This window comes from Nerophis ophidion, linkage group LG09 (assembly GCF_033978795.1).
Source record: "Nerophis ophidion isolate RoL-2023_Sa linkage group LG09, RoL_Noph_v1.0, whole genome shotgun sequence".
NCBI lineage: Eukaryota > Metazoa > Chordata > Actinopteri > Syngnathiformes > Syngnathidae > Nerophis > Nerophis ophidion.
The window spans coordinates 33140950-33162706 of NC_084619.1; the positions used below are offsets into that span (position 1 = coordinate 33140950).

Consider the following 21757-nt stretch of genomic DNA (forward strand, 5'->3'; position numbering starts at 1 on the left):
CATTTTCTCTTGCTACTTCAAGGCTTGAATGTTTGGTTCATTCATTATTGTTATTTTATTTTCAAATGTATTATTAGCCTGTGGAAAAAATGTGATATTTACCTCAGAAGACTGCAAATAGAAAAAAAGACATACCATTTTTATTTAAATTTTATTTGATATGCCATTGATATTCTTTTAATTATTATTATTATTATTATTATTTGAAACTGGATTTTGCCTGTCACTAAAGTTATATAAGCTGCTTGTTCAATATTTAATGCAAAACTTGTTTGGGTCCCTATTAAAAGGTTAATTTGTTCAACATTGGCCCGCGGCTTTTTTCCGTTTAAAATTTTGGCCCACTCTGTATTTGAGTTTGACACCCCTGCCTTAGAGTAAGTAGAAGAAGCGCTCCTTTTTTCCTGCCTCGTCGGAGGTCATAAACGTCCCCTGAGCTTATTGTAAACAAACATGTCTTCCATCGTGTGGGATATCTTCAACGTTTTTGAGGAAGACATTTTGCTGGCTATTTACACCAAATGTTCTGCAAACACGCAAGAGGGAAACATACATCAAGCTTTAACTCATTAAATCTTATCCTCCCCCTGGAATGCCAGTATCACTACGACAGTGTTTTAAAAGCCGACAGACGCCTCAAAGCTAGCCACAAAGAAGAGTTGTGCACAAACTACAGTTCAATCGAAAAAAAAAAACATTAAAAATAAATAACTTATAGCTATCGGTATTGAGAAGCCAGAAGTTATGTACATCGAGATCGGCTTGAAAAAAAAATATCATGCATCCCTAACAGAAAAAATGTAATATTTGAATCCAGGGGTTGGCAAGCGAAGACGTAAAGTTCACAGCAAAATATTTGCAGACTCCTTATCCCAAAATCAGCAGCTATTGACCAACATATCTATTTGTGTTATTACCTCAGTATGAAGAAAGTTTTCTAAAACATCCACAATGGTGGACTTTGGTGTGAAGTCGATTAGTTTACTGTCTGTAATCCATAAGTGTAGCAGGTCCAAACTGCGGTGAAAAATGTTAGTATTATTTTCTGACATGTCTGGACCTCCTCTGTCGGTGAAAACAAAACAGTGTTATTAGATGAGTACATATTTTTTGCAATTTAAGCCTGTTTTATACTGTGTGTGTTATAATAGCATACCTTACAGCACTGATGAATTTCTCCATAATAAACTGTAGTAACTGCTCCGGAGTGCAAAAAAAGCGATATGTATACAGGAACTGCTGGATGTACCCCTCCGAAGCAGCATTTCTTTATCAAAGAAAGACATTTTTTCACAATTCAGTTTTCAGTGAGTTTTACTGAGGTGCACCAAGCTCCCAAACTCTTCAAAGGCATATCACATATATTTTGACATCTCTTTCATGCCTACATGTGAGAATTTCTTCTTTTTGTGGTGTAATGCATGCAACACAACATAAACAGCAGTGTGAAATATGAATATTCTCAAAGGGATTACATTAAGTACTGTTAAAAGATACCTTGCATAAAGGTATGTCATGAGGCCGAGAGGCGGTCCAGCTTGCAGATGTCTTTTTCCTTTACAAGTTGTAAAGGTCAAAACAGATGCGTCCTCAGAGCTTTGGAGAGTCAAAGTGTTTGGCCCACATTTAGCCAAAGAGGGCAGTAATGACACGTCTAAACCCCACTGAGCCACAATCTGAGTCTGAAGAAATAGAAAAATAAATAATTTGAATGCACACACAATGTTAGGGGAAATTTCTGTGTTGGGAGTTGGAGTACTTCGACGGCACCTCGAGGTATTTTTTGACATCATCCAAGAAGATCACTTTAGCTCTCAGTTCGTCAAGCTCAGACTTGAGTTTGGACAGCATCACTTTGTTCTCTGAACCTTTGGGATACATTTATTTTTTTATGAGACACACTACGTATACTATTTGATGCAAAAAATGGGTTGCTTGCTGACCTTTATTTTTTTTCTCTTGCCGACATAGTTTTTGATAGAAATTCCTTGTTTTCTTGAGAGTCTTTGTTTCAATTGTCAGCTGCTGTTGCAGCTCCTATTGAACAAAAGCAACACGGCATCAAAACATTCTGTAACAGTGCCTTTGGGTGTTTCAGTGATATTTTATGGGTTTTTCTTTCTCTTCACCGTAGCAACTAAACGCAACAGATCCTGAGAAATTGCAAGAGTGACTCGCAAGATGTGTTGTGAGCTGTTATTTTAAGGCCTTCTAAAGGGAAAAGTGGGCCATCAAAGTGTGCAAACACTAAGATTCATTAATATTCCTCTGCAAATTATAATGACTTACTATGCCAAGGGCCAAGTTCAACTGTTTTAGTATGCAGACCCAGTTTGGAGAGAATAACATGCCAATTATCTTTAGGCCCCCACATGCGCTCATCTCATTTGGCCTAAAGGTTTCCCAACTTTCTGCATAATTCCATTATTTATTTAAATTTTTGCAAAGGTCCAAAAGATGGGGAATAAATACAATGGTTGAAAACCAGCTGGTATATAATGCGTAATAGGTTATTATTAGTTGATGTAATGTAACTATGTATGTATAGTATGTATATATGTGAATGTACGATTCAATTATGAAATTATTACATTGGTCCACATTTGTCTATTTTAAACATGAAATATTGTGTATCTAGACTATTTTTGTAACCACAATTATGTAAGCCAAAAAAACAATCGGTGCATATCTGCTTCACCCACCTGTGATTTCACAGCCAGACATGGTGATCCTGTGTACTGGCCGAGACTTAAAGCATACTGGATCACCTCTTGGTTAAAACAGTCCTCTCCAAAGAAAGCCAGGGCCCAAGTGGGCCTGAAGTACAAGTATGGTCCATCTGCTTTGGATCCAGTTGAGAGTTTTTCCTCTGATATTAGAGAATCACTCTGCTCTATCTCTTCTGAGCAGTCTGGACCCATCTGCTCATCATAGACATCATGCAACCTTTTCTTTACCTGGGACTGACACTCAGCTTCAGAGAAAATGTCATTGCTGGCCCCAGCTGAGTGGTCTCTTCCCTCTGTGATCCTTGCGTCCAAACAGTCCATGTCTGTGTTCAGAAGAAGAGCGCGGCGAGATGGGCTAGTGAGGGGAAACAAAAGAGAGCTGACGGAATCACATGAGTGGTAAAAAACCCCCCCCAGTAAAATGGTGAAATTCACTAGCTCTGGGTGAGTGTCTCTTTTTGAAATACACAATGCATCCACAGTGCAAGTGATGAGCATAAAAGCAATTCAAGCTGAACTCCTTTTCTGTATTATATTTTCCTTTCCAGTCACAAGAGCTAAAATAGAACCCATGTCTAACACATTTTTAGAACAACATTAACATACCACTGATGCATTATGTGTGTGTCCTTTTGTCAAAATGTATGGATTTCTCTATGATGCATTGGACTGCATTTTATCATGCATCTTGTGACTTCAGTCTGCGGCAGAGAACTGAATGACTAAAAACAGACTAAAAACAGCTCAGGGCTCAGCGAGACCACTAGTCCTTGATTGATTGATTGATTTAAACTTTTATGAGTAGTTTGCACAGTACAGTTCATATTCCGTACAATTGACCATTAAATGGTAACACCTGAATAAGTTTTTCGACTTGTGTAAGTCGGGGTCCACTTAAATCAAATCATAGTAATGAATTGAGCAATGAACAATGTTTTTGTGTCTAACACACTGAAGTTTGCCTAAGCCATACATTCAGTGCAACAGATTCATTAAACACACTTGTGTGCATATATTTTAAGGTTTGACACGTGCACGCATTCACACATTTCCTAAATAACCCGAAACAGTGAAGTTTCCAGGGAGATCAACAGATAAAGATCAGTTAATCAAAAGGCTATTCAAAAAGAACTTTCATCTATCAACTGACATATACCTTCACTAAGTACAGTGCATTAATGTGTGCTTTAAATTCGCCTTTAAATTGTACATCACCAATATATGATCAAACAAGCAAGAATTGTAATTATTTTTACTAAGACAGTTTGGAAAATTCTATGCTTTCAATATTTTTTGGAACAATCTGCAAAAGTCTCTTTTTTGTTGTAGTACACAAAGCATTAAAATTATTCTTTTTTTCTACAGTGGTGCCCCCAATTGGTTGGAGTGTTTTGAGATAATAGCTGTCTCTGAGGTACTAGTAATGTTTATGCTCTAGGTTTCAAGCAAACATTCGAGTTACAAGCATTCCCGCCATTCATTGTAAATCAATTAAATTGATTTACGGTAAATTAATTAATTGATTTTGGATACAGGTGTTTTGAGTTAAAAACTCCGTCACAGGACCAATTAAGCTTGTAAGTTGAAGTACTAATGTCTTTGGTAAACCTTGTGAGACTGGATGCCAAACCCATCAAACGTCTTTGTGATGAATCGGAACAGATATGTTGGGCCAGTATTGCTCGGCTAAACTGGTCACTTCTGACCTAAAAATGCTTTTAAGCATTTTATAGTGCAAAAAATCTTGAAGTTTTTCCAATTAGAAGTGTGAACTTTTTTATAGTTTTATGTTGGGCTACTTGCGCATTTAAACTTTCATTGACAGTTACACTGTTAACACTCTCTCCATCCTAAATCACCATCTTGTACACTGTACATAGAAAACATTATTTATTTATTTTATTTTTACAATTAGCTTGAAAGTATTTATTCAGTATGAAAACAGAGAAAAACATTGCTCTGTACCAGTGTTAAATGAAGTAGCACTCAATGGGTAGGCGATGAAGTTTCAAGTCCACAGGAGAAGAAAAAGTATTCTCTTACGATCCAACAGCCATGTTGCATTCTGACAAATTGAAAAGAAAGAAGCGAACAGCAGTGATGACCGGGTTTCTGTAAACAGATCTACTGGGTGATGAAGATTGATCAGCAAAAATGGCAGCTAATTAAACATTGCCTCCACATTACCATTACAGAGGATGAACTGAAAGACCTCTGCAAGACAGGCGTCAATTCTCTATTGTACATATAGTACATATAAATGAAGAGACATGCATTCATATGTTGCTGAAATTAATGTGTTCTTTTATACACCTTTACATGTCATCTACAATGCAGAAGAGGCTTGACAAGCACCCTCAAAGTGGTCAGACACTTCTCAGCATTCACCCAGACTTTAGAAAAGCGCACAGGCAACATTATTAATGAATACTGCTTCATTCACATGTATTTCATGCTAATTTAAGTATCTAAAAGTGCGCACAGGGCATTGTCAGTTGAGATAATATTATTGTGTTAGCTATCAATGTCTCATCAGAATACAGTTGTGAATAAGTTATCATTATTTTCAGACAAGTATTGTGTGTTTTGTCATTTACTGTATAACACCTTTTTGTCTTCTTTTACAGAGCCACTTTTAGGCATCAATCATTTTGAGAACACAGTGATGATGTAGATTTTAGGGTTGTTAAGAGATGTTATATTAATAACTACATATGTATTTATTAATCTCCTTATGTGTCAAGTTAGTTGTTGACTAGCACTTGTTCCAAATAAACAGCTTACTCTTCTTAACGTTATTATACTTAATATCCTCATTATCTACGGAATTTACGTACACCCAAGGGCTATGTATGCTTCTTTATATTTCTCGATTTGCCTGGTGAATTATTCTAGCGCTGCTGCCACCTAGCTCGAGGTTTGTGGTAATGTTCAAGCTATTATAAAGACCCTAATATGGAAGTCCCTCTGGCTCTCATGGGCACCCTGAAACCTCACTGGGTTCAGAAGTTCTGTTTAAAAGATTTACAGGTCAGAAGCAGAGCAGATGTTGTTTCAGATCACCATCTTCTGAGGCGGAACTTGGAAGGGCAAATCAGAGGTACATCACTTCTAGCCAGGCCAGAAGACTTCAGGACCATGCTCCCTAAAAAGACCCAGATACTCCAACAGCATGATGGAGGGCGAGGCCATTATGGAGAAGTAGCAAAGCATTAAAGAGGTAATAATATCAACATGTCAGAAAGTGCTACGTTACAAGAAGAAGGGAAGAAAATAATGGATCTCAGCAGGAACCTTCGGAAGAATACGGGAGAGGAAAAGGAAGAAGGCAGAAATGCTATAAAGGCCAAGGTCCAAGAACGGGATTCAGAGCTAATAGAATAGTTATAAGGGGGCATAAAGGCAGATAAGATGAAGGGTAACTTGAGGGAGCTGTATACTATCATCATAAAGCTCTCAGGCGAGTTTAGCCAACCAGAGAGGCCATTGAGGGATAAAGAAGAGAACGATATTCCAGGTATAGTACAGCAACAGCTTGGAAGGGTTGAGCATTATGAAAATCACTTGAATAGAGCTTCTCCATCAAACCTGGGAACAACCCAACCAGCCAAAAGTGACCTTTCTATTATATGTGACGTTTCAATGTATAAGGCCATCAAACAATTGAGAAACGGGAAGGCAGAAGCTTTGAAAGCAGATGAAGACCACTGTGGAAATGCTCTACCACCCATTCCAAAACATTTGGGAGGAGGACTTTCTTTCTGAGTGGAAGGAGGGCCAAATCATAAAGCTTCCAACGAAAGGTCGCCTTAGTTCCTACAGGGGGATAACACTTCCATCAAACTCATCTTAAATCTTCAACAGAGTTCACCTAAACAAAATGAAATATGCGAACTCAAAAAGCTAGCTTCAGGAAGAGAAGATCATGCATTGATCAGGGGCCTCATGTATTAGGCTTGCTTATGCTAAAAAAAAGGCATACACCCTTTATATGGCAAAGATGGGATGCATCAAGAGTGAATTTGATGTGGAAATAAGGACTGCTTTAAGCCTACTTCATGCCTTGAAGCAGGCTGTGGATAATTTGGCAACACACAAAGGTGGTCATTTGGACTTTGCCAATATTTGATTTCAACAATGTACAAAACCCAAATCCAGAGAAGTTGTCACATTGTGTAAATTGCAGATAAAAACAGAATACAATGCTTTGCAAATCCTTTTCAACATCTATTCAATTAAATAGACTGCAAAGACAAGATACTTAAAGTTTAAACTGGTAAATGTTATTTTTTGCAAGTGTTAGCTCATTTGGAATTTGATGCCTGCAACATGTTTCAAAAAAGTTGGCACAAGTGGCAAAAAAGACTGAGAAAGTTGAGGAATGCTCATCAAACACTTATTTGGAACATCCCACAGGTGAACAGGCTAATTTGGAAAAAGTGGGTGCCATGGTTGGGTTAAAAAACAGCTTCTATGGAATGCTCAGTCAGTCACAAACAACAATGGGGCGAGGGTCACCACTTTGTGAACAAATTGTCGAACATTTTAAGAACATTTCTCAACCAGCTATTGCAAGGAATTTAGGGATTTCACCATCTACGGTCTGTAATATCATCAAAAAGTTCAGTGAATCTGGAAAAATCACTGCACTTAAGCGGCAAGGCCGAAAACTAACATTGAATACACGTGATCTTCGATCCCTCAGGCGGTACTGCATCAAAAAGTGACATCAGTGTGTAAAGTATATCACCACATGAGCTCAGGAACACTTCAAAAAACCATTGTCAGTAGCTACAGTTGGTCGCTACATCTGTAAGTGCAAGATAAAACTCTCATATGCAAAGTGAAAGCCATTTATCAACAACACCCAGAAACGGCGCCGGCTTTGCTGGGCCCAAGCTTATCTAAGATGGACTGATGCAAAGTGGAAAAGTGTTCTGTAGTCTGACGAGTCCACATTTCAAATTTTTTGGGGAAACAGTGGACGTTGTGTCCTCCGGCCCAAAGAGGTATAGAAGCAAGCATCTGTGATGGTATGGGGGTGTAATAGTGCCCAAGGCATGGGTAACTTACAAATCTGTGAAGGCACCATTAATGCTGAAAGGTTCATACAGGTTTCGGAGCAACATATGTTGCCATCCAAGCAACATCTTTTTCATGGACGCCCCTCCTTATTTCAACAAGACAATGCCAAGCCACATTCCCTTTTTCGCCTATGCATTTAATGATTCATATTCATAACAACTTTTGTGAGGATGCCTATTCATTTACAGGCAAACACTGTGCCACTTATTTCTGTCACAATGTGTTTCTGTGGCTCCAGCACCAACTTAGCCAGTCAGGTAGACAGCAGAAGCCAGTGGTTGCGGCACAATGGCACCGAAGGAATGACTTGCCTTCGCGTCACAAATGGCTGCTTCCATAACAAGCATTCATGTGTTATAATAACAATAATAATACCTTGAGTAATCAAACAAATGTCAAAGTATTTTGTGTCCTTTTTGACAGCGCTGGCATGTGTACATTTAAAAAGATTGCAAACCAAATGTTACATACTTTTCACATCTGGCTGTGAGCAGGCTATAGTATAACACATTTTGTTGCAAGTTACAAAAAATACACTTATATTTGGGGTAATTCGATTCGACCACTTCTTCTAATGTAAATATCATTGCAGCGATGCTTTTTAACGGGCTTCAGCACTGCAGCAAACTGTCATTTATTGGTATCATGAGAAAGAAGCACCTCCAACTGATTTGTGATTGGGCAGAGTGTGCAGAGCTCAGGCACATGGCTTTTTTCAATGTTAAATAATAATGAAAAGCCCTGTGGATAAGCAGACCATCTGAAAACTGTTGAGACACTATGGGGTACCAGAAAAATCAGTAACATCAACAGGAACTCATATGAAGGAATGATCTGCATAGTGGTTCATGGCCATCCAAGTGCGAACAGTTGTGAGGCAAGAATGCTTATCGTCATCCTTCCTTTTTCTGTTGGCAATGTAGTAATGAAGACATCAACCGTCAAGAAGAGGAATGGTATATCTAATGGAAACATTGGACACAATTGGATAACTTTGTCTTTGCTGATGACGTGGCACGTTTTTTCCCGCACACAGCAACAAATGCAGGAAAAGACCACTATCAGTACAATTTTTCCAGCATGCATTGACCACATTATGCACATAACAACAACATGCGACTAGCAGAAGCATTAGAGGAAGTGGAACGCTTCATCTATCTTGACAGTGTATTTGATAAGCAGGGAGAGATATATGTTGATGTGAATTTTAGGATTTGAAAAGCAAGGATAGATTTCTACAAGCTGAATAATGTATGTAATAAGTACAATACTTACAGTAAAACACATTTTAGGGTGCAACAAAATACTTGGTTCAGCTTAATAGCAAAGACTCCAACCTGACTAGGCAACACACTGTAGTCTATACACTACAGTCATATAATGTCTTGGAATTGCAACTGGATGCAAAGTCTACTATATACGGAAATTATTGCAAAAAGGACTCGGAAGTGGAAAAAACACAAGATTGTGACGGTACGCTCTTTCCGCGTCATCAAGTGAGGAGAGCGAGGACATTACAACTTTCCAGTGGAGTGTAGTCGGCTGCACACGAAAACTACACATGCAAAAGCCTACACACAATAGACTTACCAAGCAGTGTGCTGTTCTCATCGCGTCTTGACCCAATATATGCTTCTGGATGGTCACGTGACCAATGGAAGGGACAAAGTGGTCTTAATTTGGACTTGTTTTTAAGTTATGGAGTTATAGGAATTATAAGTGCCTTTAGAAGACTGTTTATTTATGTATATATATTATATATATATTCTCACGTTGTACGATACATTATTGCAATCAGTTGATAAAACATTGTCCTTTATAATTTTAAAAGCTTTTTACAAAAAAATCTACTACTCTGCTAGCATGTCAACAGACTGGGGTAGATCCTGCTACAATCCTATGTATTGAATGAATACAGAATCGTTTTGAATCGGAAAAATATCGTTTTTGAATCGAGAATCGCGTTGAATCGGAAAAATCGATATATTATCGTATCGCAACCCCAAGAATCGACATTGAATCGAATTGTAGGACACCCAAGGATTTGCAGCCTTAATATATATATATATATATATATATATATATATATATATATATACAGTATATATATATATATACAGTACATATATATATATATATATATATATATATATATATATATATATATATATATATATATATTACTGGATTATGTCTATTATGGGATATTGTGAATTGTTACATAGAGTGTACAAGTATAGTTTGATCCCCCTTTTTTTCTGTTAATGGTATGCCCAAGGGAGAGTCTTGGACTATTTAAGGGAGGCTGTTTTAATCAGTCGGAGTGGTGGGTGGTAAGCTAGTAGTTTGTGGAAAGCTGGGGTAGTGCTGAAAGTGAGTTGTGATTTTTGAGGTGCAGATGTTTTTTCTTATTCCTGCATTTTGTAAATACTTATTTTGTATGTATTTACTTTTAATTTTCTCACATTTTTGCATCGTATATATTTTTGCACCCAGCGCACTGCTGTCATTTACTTGGTGCAATTAACACCACCAACAAAAGTTCTGTGACTGAGCCATCATTGGTTGCAGTGTTATATATTTTTGAGCGAACCCAGAACAAATATGTACTAACTGGAGAGCACAGTTTTCATTGTTAGCTATTTTTGAAATCATAAATAAAAACAATTACATTTTACTATTAAACAAACTAACATTTATTAATGCATGAATACATACAGAAAAACCTGAAAATTGGCAGATGCCAGGAACTAGTACTGTATTGTTTTCTAATGTTAAAGGTACCCATCCCTATCCAAGATAGGGCCTGGCAAATAACTAAAAAACTAAAATCTGTACAGCAGATACAGGCATCTAACAATATTAATTGATAATGTGGTTGGACAGGAGAGGTTAAAAAATTAAAAACATTAACTAAATAAATATAATAATTGAAAAATAATCGAAACTGACCTTAAAAAGCTTCTAACCAACATAAAACTGCCGTTTCAGAGAGTATACTTCCCCGTTTGTAAGTCTCTATCTACTAACCCTGTTACTGATATACATAAAGGTTTTGAACATATTCTTATTTGAGATCCACCTGTACATTATAACTCTGCTAACGTAAAAAAATTGAAATATCAGAGAACTTTAAGGAGTGGGAGAGATCAACAATGTTAGAGACGCTAGCATAGCCATTTGAGCTACAGTGCTAAGATTAGTCACATTTTAACAAGCTATCATGCTGGGTTAGCACATTTACTAACAATAAACAAAATTAGAACACTAACAGCCTCCACTCCTGTCAATGACTGATGGCGAGTTGGCAGAGCTTGAGTCTTTATTTTAAGATGTGTTGCAAAGCCTACTATTTTTTTTCCTCAAAGTGGTCCTTTGGAAAGTTGTGGCTACATACACAAACCAGACCCATCTATCTACGGGCAGGTCAGAGGCAGTACCATGTCCATGAGCAAGGAGGGTTTATGTTTAAGACAACATTAATATCCGGACCTTCGAAACCATTTGAGTGGTACTTCAAAAGTAGAGCAAACAAGTGAGGGAGATGATATATTTTCCTCACAGTTTGGTGGCTATAAACAGGCTCCAGGGATACATATTACTGTTACAACATTATTCGGCATTACACAAGAACTTTAATAACAGAATATCCTTACTTGAGAATGGCAGCTCCAGAATTACGTCTCTCTTTGCTTTCATTGGTCAGTAAGATGGGGGTGAAGTGTGTGGCTTTAGATGGAAAGGTTTCTGGAAGCCCATCGTTGAATGAAAAGCTGAAGGGGGCATACATTTGTCATCTCAGTGAGCATGATATAAACACTTCACAAAGTAGTGTAGCATTGATTTTTAGAATTACAGAAATATAGCACATATAAATGTAGTTCAGACCCAAATTACAATTCAATACATACAGGAAACATTTTTCTTTAAAGACAGACACAAATCAATCAAAATTACGGTATTTAGGATATGCTCAGTGGAAGTCATCATTGATCTAATAACTTTTCCTGCCATTTTCATTAGCGTGAATAAAGTATGTGTGTGTAAACAGACTGAGCAATGTTGCTGATAAAACATATCTCGACCAGTCCACAAAATAAATGTTTTGTAGCTTGCACTGTAATCACAAAGAACAAAAAGTACAGTAGCCTTAAGCAGCAAAGTTGAAATTGCGTGACAAGGTTGGTAATTTCTTATTATTAGATTTTTAGAAGTGCTACGAGAACATGGCTTACCAAATTCTACTATGGCAAGCGATGTGTTAGACCGTGTTGTAATCACAAGTCACAAAAATTCACCATTTGAAAGTTAACTGTCCTACCACTGCTGAAATGTGGAGTCTCTTTAAACAAAGTTTGCCTCGTGTTAGCTGCACCCAATTTTTCTCCGTAAGTGCATCTTGGGACTGGCTGGAAGAAAGCATTGGACCATTAGACGAGGAGCGACTGGACAAATCATGAGGCGATAAACTTGAGTTTACCGGGTGAACTCTGCTGATGAGCTGTTTCCACACATCATCAGGATTTGTCCCTTGACACGTTAAGTAGTCACAACAGCTCTGAAATTAATGCAAATAAAGCATGTTAATGGTGCAGAACATGACAGCAAAATGCAATATAAATGCTGGAATAACTGGAGGGTACAGTGGAAAATCCATCCATCCATCCATTTTCTGCCGCTTATTCCCGTTCGGGGTCGCGGGGGGCGCTGGCGCCTATCTCAGCTACAATCGGGCGGAAGGCGGGGTACACCCTGGACAAGTCGCCACCTCATTGCAGGGCCCAGTGGAAAATCAATTATCTAATTAATTTTAATGTATTTTAAGTATTTATTTGGTAACAGAATGCTTCAATTTGAAGTTGCTTTTTTAAAATATGTCCTGTCCAGCCATTCCGGCAACAACAACGGAGCCACATCAGCAAACAATATAAACACAAATATGGTACCAAAAGTTACAAAGAAGAACCCGTCAACAAAATAGACAGCAACAACACAGAAATGACAATGAACATTATTAAACTACAAATGAAGCAAAATAAACAAAAACAAAAAACAATATAGATAATGAATTATAATAATTACCTCTATAATCAACATTACAGTGGATTCAAATGCAACAATACATACATTTAATGAATTACAAATGACAAACAATTTAATTACAAAGAAAAAAATACAAATTACAAAAGAGAGCAAATGGGGGAGTATAAACACCTTTTACATTGTTATGCCAAAATAGGTTAAGCCTTACCAGTGTGCACTGCCGGGAGAGGAGTATGGAGGAGGTACACAACATTAATATATGTTTGATGAGGTGATATAGTATGTATGAGTGCACGTATGTCTATGTGCATGTGTATGTATGTATGTCTGTATAGAGAAGGTGAAGAGTTCTGAAAAATATTTCCACAACAGGGCACAAGAGGAAGACAAACACTATTGCATAACATTTTTAAATGGCTATCTTTGCAAATAGTATACTTTTTTGTGTGCTCTGGTTTGTTCTTATTCAGTGCATTACATGTTTAGCCTTGACCACCAGTAATAATATTACTTGTAAGAAATGCAGTTTATTTGCTGCATTAGAGTATTATTAACACATGGGAGTGGAATATTTGTGGCCTGTCATATACTTTTTCAGGGAAATCGGATGATAAAAATCGTTGACCAATTCAAACAGCGCATCCCTAATTATAACCTTTTTAGCCATGGCTATGGAAGGTCTCTCGATGGGAGTGCTCTTCGCCATCTCAAGCAGAAGTCTCTTCAGTTTGTGAGGAACTACAAGCTTCTGACTGGGTGGTAAACAGGACTTTGCCGTGGTCCACAGGATAGCAGCCACACCATAAACACAAGCCTGGGCAGCAATAGAACATTTCAAAAGGGAAAGACAACTTTAGTTGTTGAATGTTCAATTTTAAATGGCAGCAGTCCATTTTTGGAGACCTTTTCAGTTACAATTCTATGTTCTTGATATTCAGGAGCCAGATAGAAATCATCCAGAGAGCCTACAGAAACAAGTAAATATTGACTTAACAACACTGAACAAGTTTTTTTGATTTCAGTTTTATTTTTGAATGTTCTTCTTACCAGAGTTTTTAGGTCTCAAGAAAAGCACTTCTCCTTGAGAGCTGATGTGCATAGTATCCAGGGATAAATAAGCTGATGGAAAAGAAAAAAAGTTGCAAACATACAATTATTATAACAATTATTATTGAGTTGCTTTATCAAATGTTTTGCTTAGTAAAAAACAAGTTTAAAAGTTAAATGAATCATAAATTAGTGGGTTTAACCTGGAAAGTCAATGTAGGTCTGCAGTGATGTCAGACACGTGTAACAGAGAGCCCACAGCTCATTCACCATCAATTTCAGGCCACGAGTAAGTAACTTCTTTAGTGAGACCCACTATAGAAAAAATGTGAACACATTATAGATGTATCTTTTTTTTTGGAACATTGGAGTTCCAAAAAAAGTCTTCACACACAAATTTACTTTTGACTAGGGCTGTCAAAATTAACGCTTCAATGCGGCTGAATAAATCATCAATATTTGTCTGATTAAAATAGTTTGAAAACAAATAAACATTCTAAAGAACAATTAATACCTCTGCAGCACAGAATGACCCACAATTCCTAAACGTCTCTGGTAACGGATTTTTGGCAGTTTGTCCAAATAGTGTTAATGTCATGCATGTTCAAATGGACAGTTTGTTTGGTAGTGACATGCTTCAGAACCAAACAAGTCAATATGGAAGACATTAACCAGCACTATTGCCTTATCGATGGGAAATTTGAGTACGAAAGAAAACCATGACGGAACAGTCAGACAAGGTATGGGCCTGATCTACATAACGTTGGCATGTGCTAAAACAAACTTCATCATCATGTACCTCTGTGACACTGTTGGTAGTTACCTTCATCATTTTACTTGCAAGGCGTGCAGCGACTGCTCTTCATCAGTCCTTGCCTATTTAGTGTCCCAGTTTCAATTCGCCTGCATTAGGGTTATTGATTCTGCTGGATTGCCTCACGACACGGTGTCATTTGTCTGCCTGAATCCAGTTTGTAGTTTTGCTTTTCAGGTTCTGGTCATTTTCTATGCCCTTTTGTCTGCCTGCACGTCATCTGCACCACTTTTGTACTTGTTTTCAAATGTACAAGCAAGGCCTGATCTACTTAAGGTTTGCATGATTTAAAATACAAGCAAACAAGATAGTACAAGCAAAGCAAACCTACTAAATTTGAGGATTGTGTATCTTAAGTGAATAAAATAAGAAAGGCAATTCATCTAGCGTGTGTCTTCATTAATATGCAGAATATACGTTGATCATCAGAATGCCTACAATACTGGGAGGACAAAATGCTAATAAAACTATTCAGCATATGACATTTGATATATCAAAAATAAAACTGTTCTGTGCCTTTATTTAGTGCATCACGAAATAATGTTTAAACTGGCGGCTGCGCAAAAATAGCAGTAAAACAAATAAATATATATGCAAATTAAAAAATATAAGACATCAATATAATTTTATGATATTATAGCTGATTGAATACTTAAAGTGGAACTGAACTTATTTTGGAATTTTGCCTTTCATTCATAATTATTATGTAAGACAAGAAAATATGTTTTGTTTTGTTTTGCATTCTAACTCAAATAAACCTTAGCAAAAGTCAGCTAACAAAAGAGTCAATGGAAGTCACCACATTCCATCTATAAAACACTCTAAAAAACCTCCATCCATGTTGTATATACTGTACTGTACAAGCTTTAAGTTTATCTGTAATGTAGTAACAAGCACATTCAGTATTTCGCTCATTTTAAGCATACAGTGGCGTATTAATTTCACAGATGCATCACAACGTTCGCTTTTCCCGTCAACAACAACAACTACTCATACAGACTTTATGAGAGCCAACAATGATTACTTTGGGACAAACGATGATCCAGAACTTTATCTTTTTTAGCCTGAACATACGAAGAATGAGCTACACGTTTTCAAGCAGGGCTTTTCAACTGCATAATGAAGACGGCCGCAGTTTCAAGAGCCCAAGTGCTCAGGGGCCGGACATCGAAATGTGGATGTTTCATCAGAAAGTGCCTCCGCAGGTTATATTTCTTTGAGACTTTGGTTTACTTAATTACGAAGTAAACACATAGGCTTTCACACTACACTGTCAACAAATTAATTTAATCTGCCCTTGCTACTCGTTTCCAGCATGTGCAGCAAGTTAAACGCATGAAGAACACAAAGCTCCAGTTTTTGTTGAGGATTGATGTTCCTTCTTTTGAATTTTTTTTTCTTAGTTGTATTTATTTACACTTATTCCTTAATTTAGGTTTGTTAAACTCCAAAAATAAACATGTAATAAACATAACAAAATTAAAACGTCCATTGTGTATATTACATAAATAAAATAGAAGGTTTAGTTCATATATATTCACACAATGAACTACAAATGTTTACACATGTAGAAATAACACAACATTTACACACCAAACATTGCACACATTTTATGTGACTTATCACAATTAGCAATGTCGCCCTGTATTGGTAAAATGTAGCACTACATGTAATAAACGAGGCTTGCTTGGCAGTTACTCTCAGACAAAAAAAGAAACACAACCACAAATACAAAATAAATTCCAAAGTCATCAATTTTACCACAAAAAAAAAAACTAAATATATTTTTGCACAATATCTGCTTACAAATGTTTGACCAAGTTTCGTGATGAAGCTTGGACGCTGGAATTTCTACAAATGTTGCTGCTTTTCTGAATTAATGTGTCTGTTGCTTAAAAGGTCCACCAAACAACAAAACTCAAGCACTTGGTTGGGGCAGAACATTCATACTTTGTGGTCCAGTCTTTGTTAAAAGTCAGATTTTTGCAACTAATTTAGATTTTATTTCCAGGCTTGAATGAGTACCGGTAGTCTTCTTCTACTCACACCACTGCTGCTTTATTGTAACACATATGCCTTGCTGTTGCCCCTGCAGGGGGGCAGGAGTACTACATACATGAACAACCCTAGTTTTGACAGTTTCATCAAGCCTATTTGGGTAATGTTTGGCGCGCCAAATGTAAAGCTTTGGCGGGCCGCCAGCCGAACAGGCCTGTGTGCTAAACAGATCCAGTTCTAGTTAAACATCTAGCATCATGTAGCACTATTGCCAAGTGCTAAAGTATGAACATAAACAATCACTTACTGTACAATATCTGCTCTCACTGGGATGTTAACTGTTGGAATATTTACATTTTTCAGTTTAGATGAAGAATTAATCTAATCCTCACAGAGTTTTTTAAAAAAGGTTGCTGAACATGAGGTTTTTTTGTGTCTTTCTCGCCATCTCTGGGTCAAAGTTGAATGTCAAAGTTGACCAGTTTTGTGGTTTATGGCTACAAACTTCTACTATCCAGGTGAGATGTATGATTTATAATCTAAAATTAACTTATTTAACCAGCTCAGAGGCGATGCAGGAGCTAACTAGTACACTATGACAATGTGCAAGCAACGGCCGTAACAACCCCTGTAGACACGGAGGTCATGTCCTCTGTATTAATTTAAGTGACAAAAAGAAGATAATGTGACTGACTTCAAATGTACTTTGTGTGCGCTCTACATCACCATGCAATAGCTCATCTTCTCTCAATATACAATCTTTGGTTATGCACACTGCATTGCCCACTACAACTCCAACAACGTGACAAAATGAAGTCCACTTTTACTTTCAACAGCTTTTGTGATCTGAAATGTGCTGTCAACATAATGTTAACATTATATTATATTGATGTAACTAATGTTGATTTCACCTGAATGTAATTGATGTGAATAGCTGTTGGTATAATACCGTTGTCATGTCAGTCAGGTTCTGTTCACAGAGATCAAGCCCAAAAGCCCTAAACGCAAAACACGCTCTGCGTAGGGCTTCGCGATCCATTGGGGGAGCCCGTATTGTGTGAAGAAGCATATAGCAAATGTAAATTATTGAATGACAAGGCGCTTCATATACAATTTGATCCCAAACGTATTCCTGGTCAAATCATGCTCTGTCACTGATAATAATGTGACGACACATTTCTAATTCTTAGACTTCTGGTGGTTCAGTGGCCCGCGTCATTAGTACATGTATTGCAAAGTCAAAGGTATTGGGTTCAAATCACTGTCGGAGTAAAAATTGTGCTCAAGTTTTTATTTATTTATGTCTTAATCATTTAAAAATTGTTTAATACAATAAACTTTACCATATTAATGAAAAAATAGACTGTTACAAAATCATGCTGATTGTCAAATATGCTAATATAACACATGGCAGGTGTACGTCAATGAAAGTTGTTGTTAGTCTGGAAACTGTTACTCAAGGTAATATTATTCATATGAAGCTGAGATACCCATGATGTCAACCTTTCAAAGCTCCTCATGGACCACCAATTGTTCACCTCGGTATTTGTCTAATCCTAGTTAGAGCCCTGATAGCAGCACAATTAGCTGTCTGTGATTAAAAAAATAGCTTGTCTGCTTTATGGAATATAATAACACTATCGCTAATAGCTGTTCAGTATTCAGGTCACAAGACGTAAATGGATTATTATTGGCGTTTTTTTTTTAGAGGGCTTTATTGGTGGAATAGAGGACTCCCATTAGCAGCATTGTTAGCCACCTTAAGTTGCTGTATTTTACGACTTCAAATGCATAAACAAAGAAAAACGTGTTCTTGTCATACATAGGGATTATGAATCATTTAAAAAAATACAGTTCCCCTTTAAGGGCTTATTTAAACATCCATCCATTTTCTACCGCTGGTCTCTTACAAATTAATTTAGTTCATTTTGGTGTCTGCTGGTCTTTTTTTAAATGGCATCTGTTTTTTTCATGTAGGAGATATTAACTTATCTTTGATATGAAAAAACCTCTTGCAGAATGCATTTTATTTTGCTGATGAAACATTCCAGGGCACACTCGCAGTTAGGGCCAGCATCTTCCATGAGCGCCCAGAAAAAAGGGTTACTGTATTTTTCGGAGTATAAGTCGCACCTGCCGAAAATACATAATAAAGAAGGAAAAAAACATATAAGTCGCACCGGAGTATTAGTCGCATTTTTGGGGGAAATTTATTTGATAAAACCCAACACCAAGAATAGACATTTGAAAGGCAATTTAAACTAAATAAAGAATAGTGAACAACAGGCTGAATAAGTGCACGTTATATGACGCATAAATAACCAACTGAGGAGGTGCCTGGTATGTTAACGTAACATATTATGGAAAGAGTCATTCAAATAACTATAACATATGGAACATGCTACACTTTTACCAAACAATCTGTCACTCCTAATTGCTAAATCCCATGAAATCTTATACGTCTAGTCTCTTACGTGAATGAGCTAAATAATATTATTTTATATTTTACGGTAATGTGTTAATAATTTCACACATAAGTCGCTCCTGAGTATAAGTCACACCCCTGGCCAAACTATGAAAAAAACTGTGACTTATAGTCCGAAAAATAAGGTACTTGTCTTATGGTGAACGCATCAAAAAACCTACAAACCCCGTTTCCATATGAGTTGGGAAATTGTGTTAGATGTAAATATAAACGGAATACAATGATTTGCAAATCATTTTCAACCCATATTCAATTGAATGCACTACAAAGACAAGATATTTGATGTTCAAACTCATAAACTTTGTTTTTTTTTTGCAAAATAATAATTAACTTAGAATTTCATGGCTGCAACGCATGCCAAAGTAGTTGGGAAAGGACATGTTCACCACCGTGTTACTTCACCTTTTCTTTTAACAACACTCAATTAACGTTTTGGAACTGAGGAAACTAATTCTTGAAGCTTTGAAAGTGGAATTTTTTCCCATTCTTGTTTTATGTAGAGCTTCAGTCGTTCAACAGTCCGGGGTCTCTGCTGTCGTATTTTACGCTTCATAATGCGCCACACATTTTCCATGTGAGACAGGTCTGGACTGCAGGCGAGCCGGGAAAGTACCCGCACTCTTTTTTTATGAAACGGCGCTGTTGTAACACTTGTCTTGCTGAAATAAGCAGGGGCGTTCATGATAACGTTGCTTGGATGACAACATATGTTGCTCCAAAACCTGTATGGACCTTTCAGCATTAATGGTGCCTTCACAGATGTGTAAGTTACCCATGCCTTGGGCACTAATACACCCCCATACCTTCACAGATGCTGGCTTTTGAACTTTGCGCCTATAACAATCTGAATGGTTATTTTCCTCTTTGTTCTGGAGGACACCACGTCCTCTGTTTCCAAATATAATTTGAAATGTGGACTCGTCAGACCACAGAACACTTTTCCACTTTGCATCAGTTCATCTTAGGTGATCTCGGGTCCAGCCAAGCCGGCGGCGTTTCAGGATATTGTTGATAAATGGGTTTGGCTTTTCATAGTAGAGTTTTAACTTGCACTTACAGATGTAGCGACCAACTGTAGTTACTGACAGTGGATTTATGAAGTGTTCTTGAGCCCATGTGGTGATATCCTTTACACACTGATGTCGGTGTTTGATGCAGTACCGCCTGAGGGAGCAAAAGTCCCTAATATCATCGCTTACGTGCAGGGATTTCTTTAGATCCTCTGAACTTTTTAAAGATTTTACGGACCGGAAATGGTAAAATCCCCAAATTCCTTGCAATAGCTCGTTGAGAAATGTTGCTCTAAAACTGTTCAAAAATGTGCTTACAAAGTGATGACCCTCACCCCATTTTTGTTTGTGAATTACTTAGCATTTCATGGAAGCTGCTTTTATACCCAATCATGGCACCCAACTGTTCCCAATTAGCCTGCACACATGTGGGATGTTCCATATAAGTGTTTAATGAGCATTCCTCAACTTTATCAGTATTTATTGCCACCTTTCCCAACTTCTTTGTCACATGTTGCAGGCATCAAATTCTAAAGTTTATGATTATTTGCAAAAAAAAAAAAGTTTATCAGTTTGATCATCAAATATGTTGTCTTTGTAGCATATTCAACTGAATATGGGTTGAAAATGATTTGCAAATCATTGTATTCCGTTTATATTTACATCTAACACAATTTCCCAGCTCACATGGAAACGGGGTTTGTATTTAAATAAGGCGGTGTGCACCATTTATCAATTGTACATGCAGTCTTATCAGATTACATACAACATGCCCACACACAATTGTATAGTTTGCACATGCTGTTTGGTGGGTGATATTTGAATCTTAGTAGGGCCTGATCTACTGTGGGATGTTCCATATAAGTGTTGGATGAGCATTCTTCAACTTTATCAGTATTTATTGCCACCTTTCCCAACTTCTTTGTCACGTGTTGCTGGCATCAAATTCTAAAGTTAATGTTTATTTGCAAAAAAAAATGTTTATCAGTTTGAACATCAAATATGTTGTCTTTGTAGCATATTCAACTGAATATGGGTTGAAAATGATTTGCAAATCATTGTATTCCGTTTATATTTACATCTAACACAATTTCCCAGCACATATGGAAACGGGGTTTGTATTTAAATAGGGCGATGTGCACAATTTATCAATTGTACATGCAGCCTTAGCAGATCACATACAACACGCCCCACACAATTTTATAGTTTGCACATGCTGTTTGGTGGGTGATATTTGAATCTTAGTAGATCAGGCCCACAGTCTTTAAATACACACAATTTTATAGTCTGCAAATGCTATTTAGCAGTTGTTATTTCGATCTCGCTCTCAGGAAAGCCTTCTTATCACTGACGCACTTCAATATCAAAACATAACATTATTAACACTAAAAGAGTAACAAGTCCAAATTAAAGTGAATACATTTTTGTTAAAAAAAACAGTTTTTTGTTAAGTGGATGTTGAAGATGTTTAACAAAAAAATAAAGGCATATATGGTCACTTAAGTCTTTTTGCTTATGAGAAATGAAGCGCCATTACTATAATTCA

The 21757-nt window shown here is 37.0% G+C and overlaps 1 protein-coding gene across 1 annotated transcript in view; it reads right to left on the bottom strand.

The window, feature by feature from the left end:
* Positions 1-21757, bottom strand: part of LOC133559773 (kinase non-catalytic C-lobe domain-containing protein 1) — a 69919-nt gene that overhangs the window by 22971 nt on the left and 25191 nt on the right. Inside the window, exons 8-20 of the mRNA XM_061911839.1 lie at positions 14108-14219; positions 13905-13976; positions 13761-13822; positions 13513-13671; positions 12295-12372; positions 12136-12223; positions 11524-11587; positions 2703-3084; positions 1944-2037; positions 1771-1868; positions 1498-1682; positions 1157-1267; positions 918-1065 (exon numbers count right to left, since the gene is read on the bottom strand). Of these exons, the coding sequence (XP_061767823.1) occupies positions 918-1065; positions 1157-1267; positions 1498-1682; positions 1771-1868; positions 1944-2037; positions 2703-3084; positions 11524-11587; positions 12136-12223; positions 12295-12372; positions 13513-13671; positions 13761-13822; positions 13905-13976; positions 14108-14219 (1653 nt within the window). The remainder of the gene's footprint in view (positions 1-917; positions 1066-1156; positions 1268-1497; positions 1683-1770; positions 1869-1943; positions 2038-2702; positions 3085-11523; positions 11588-12135; positions 12224-12294; positions 12373-13512; positions 13672-13760; positions 13823-13904; positions 13977-14107; positions 14220-21757) is intronic.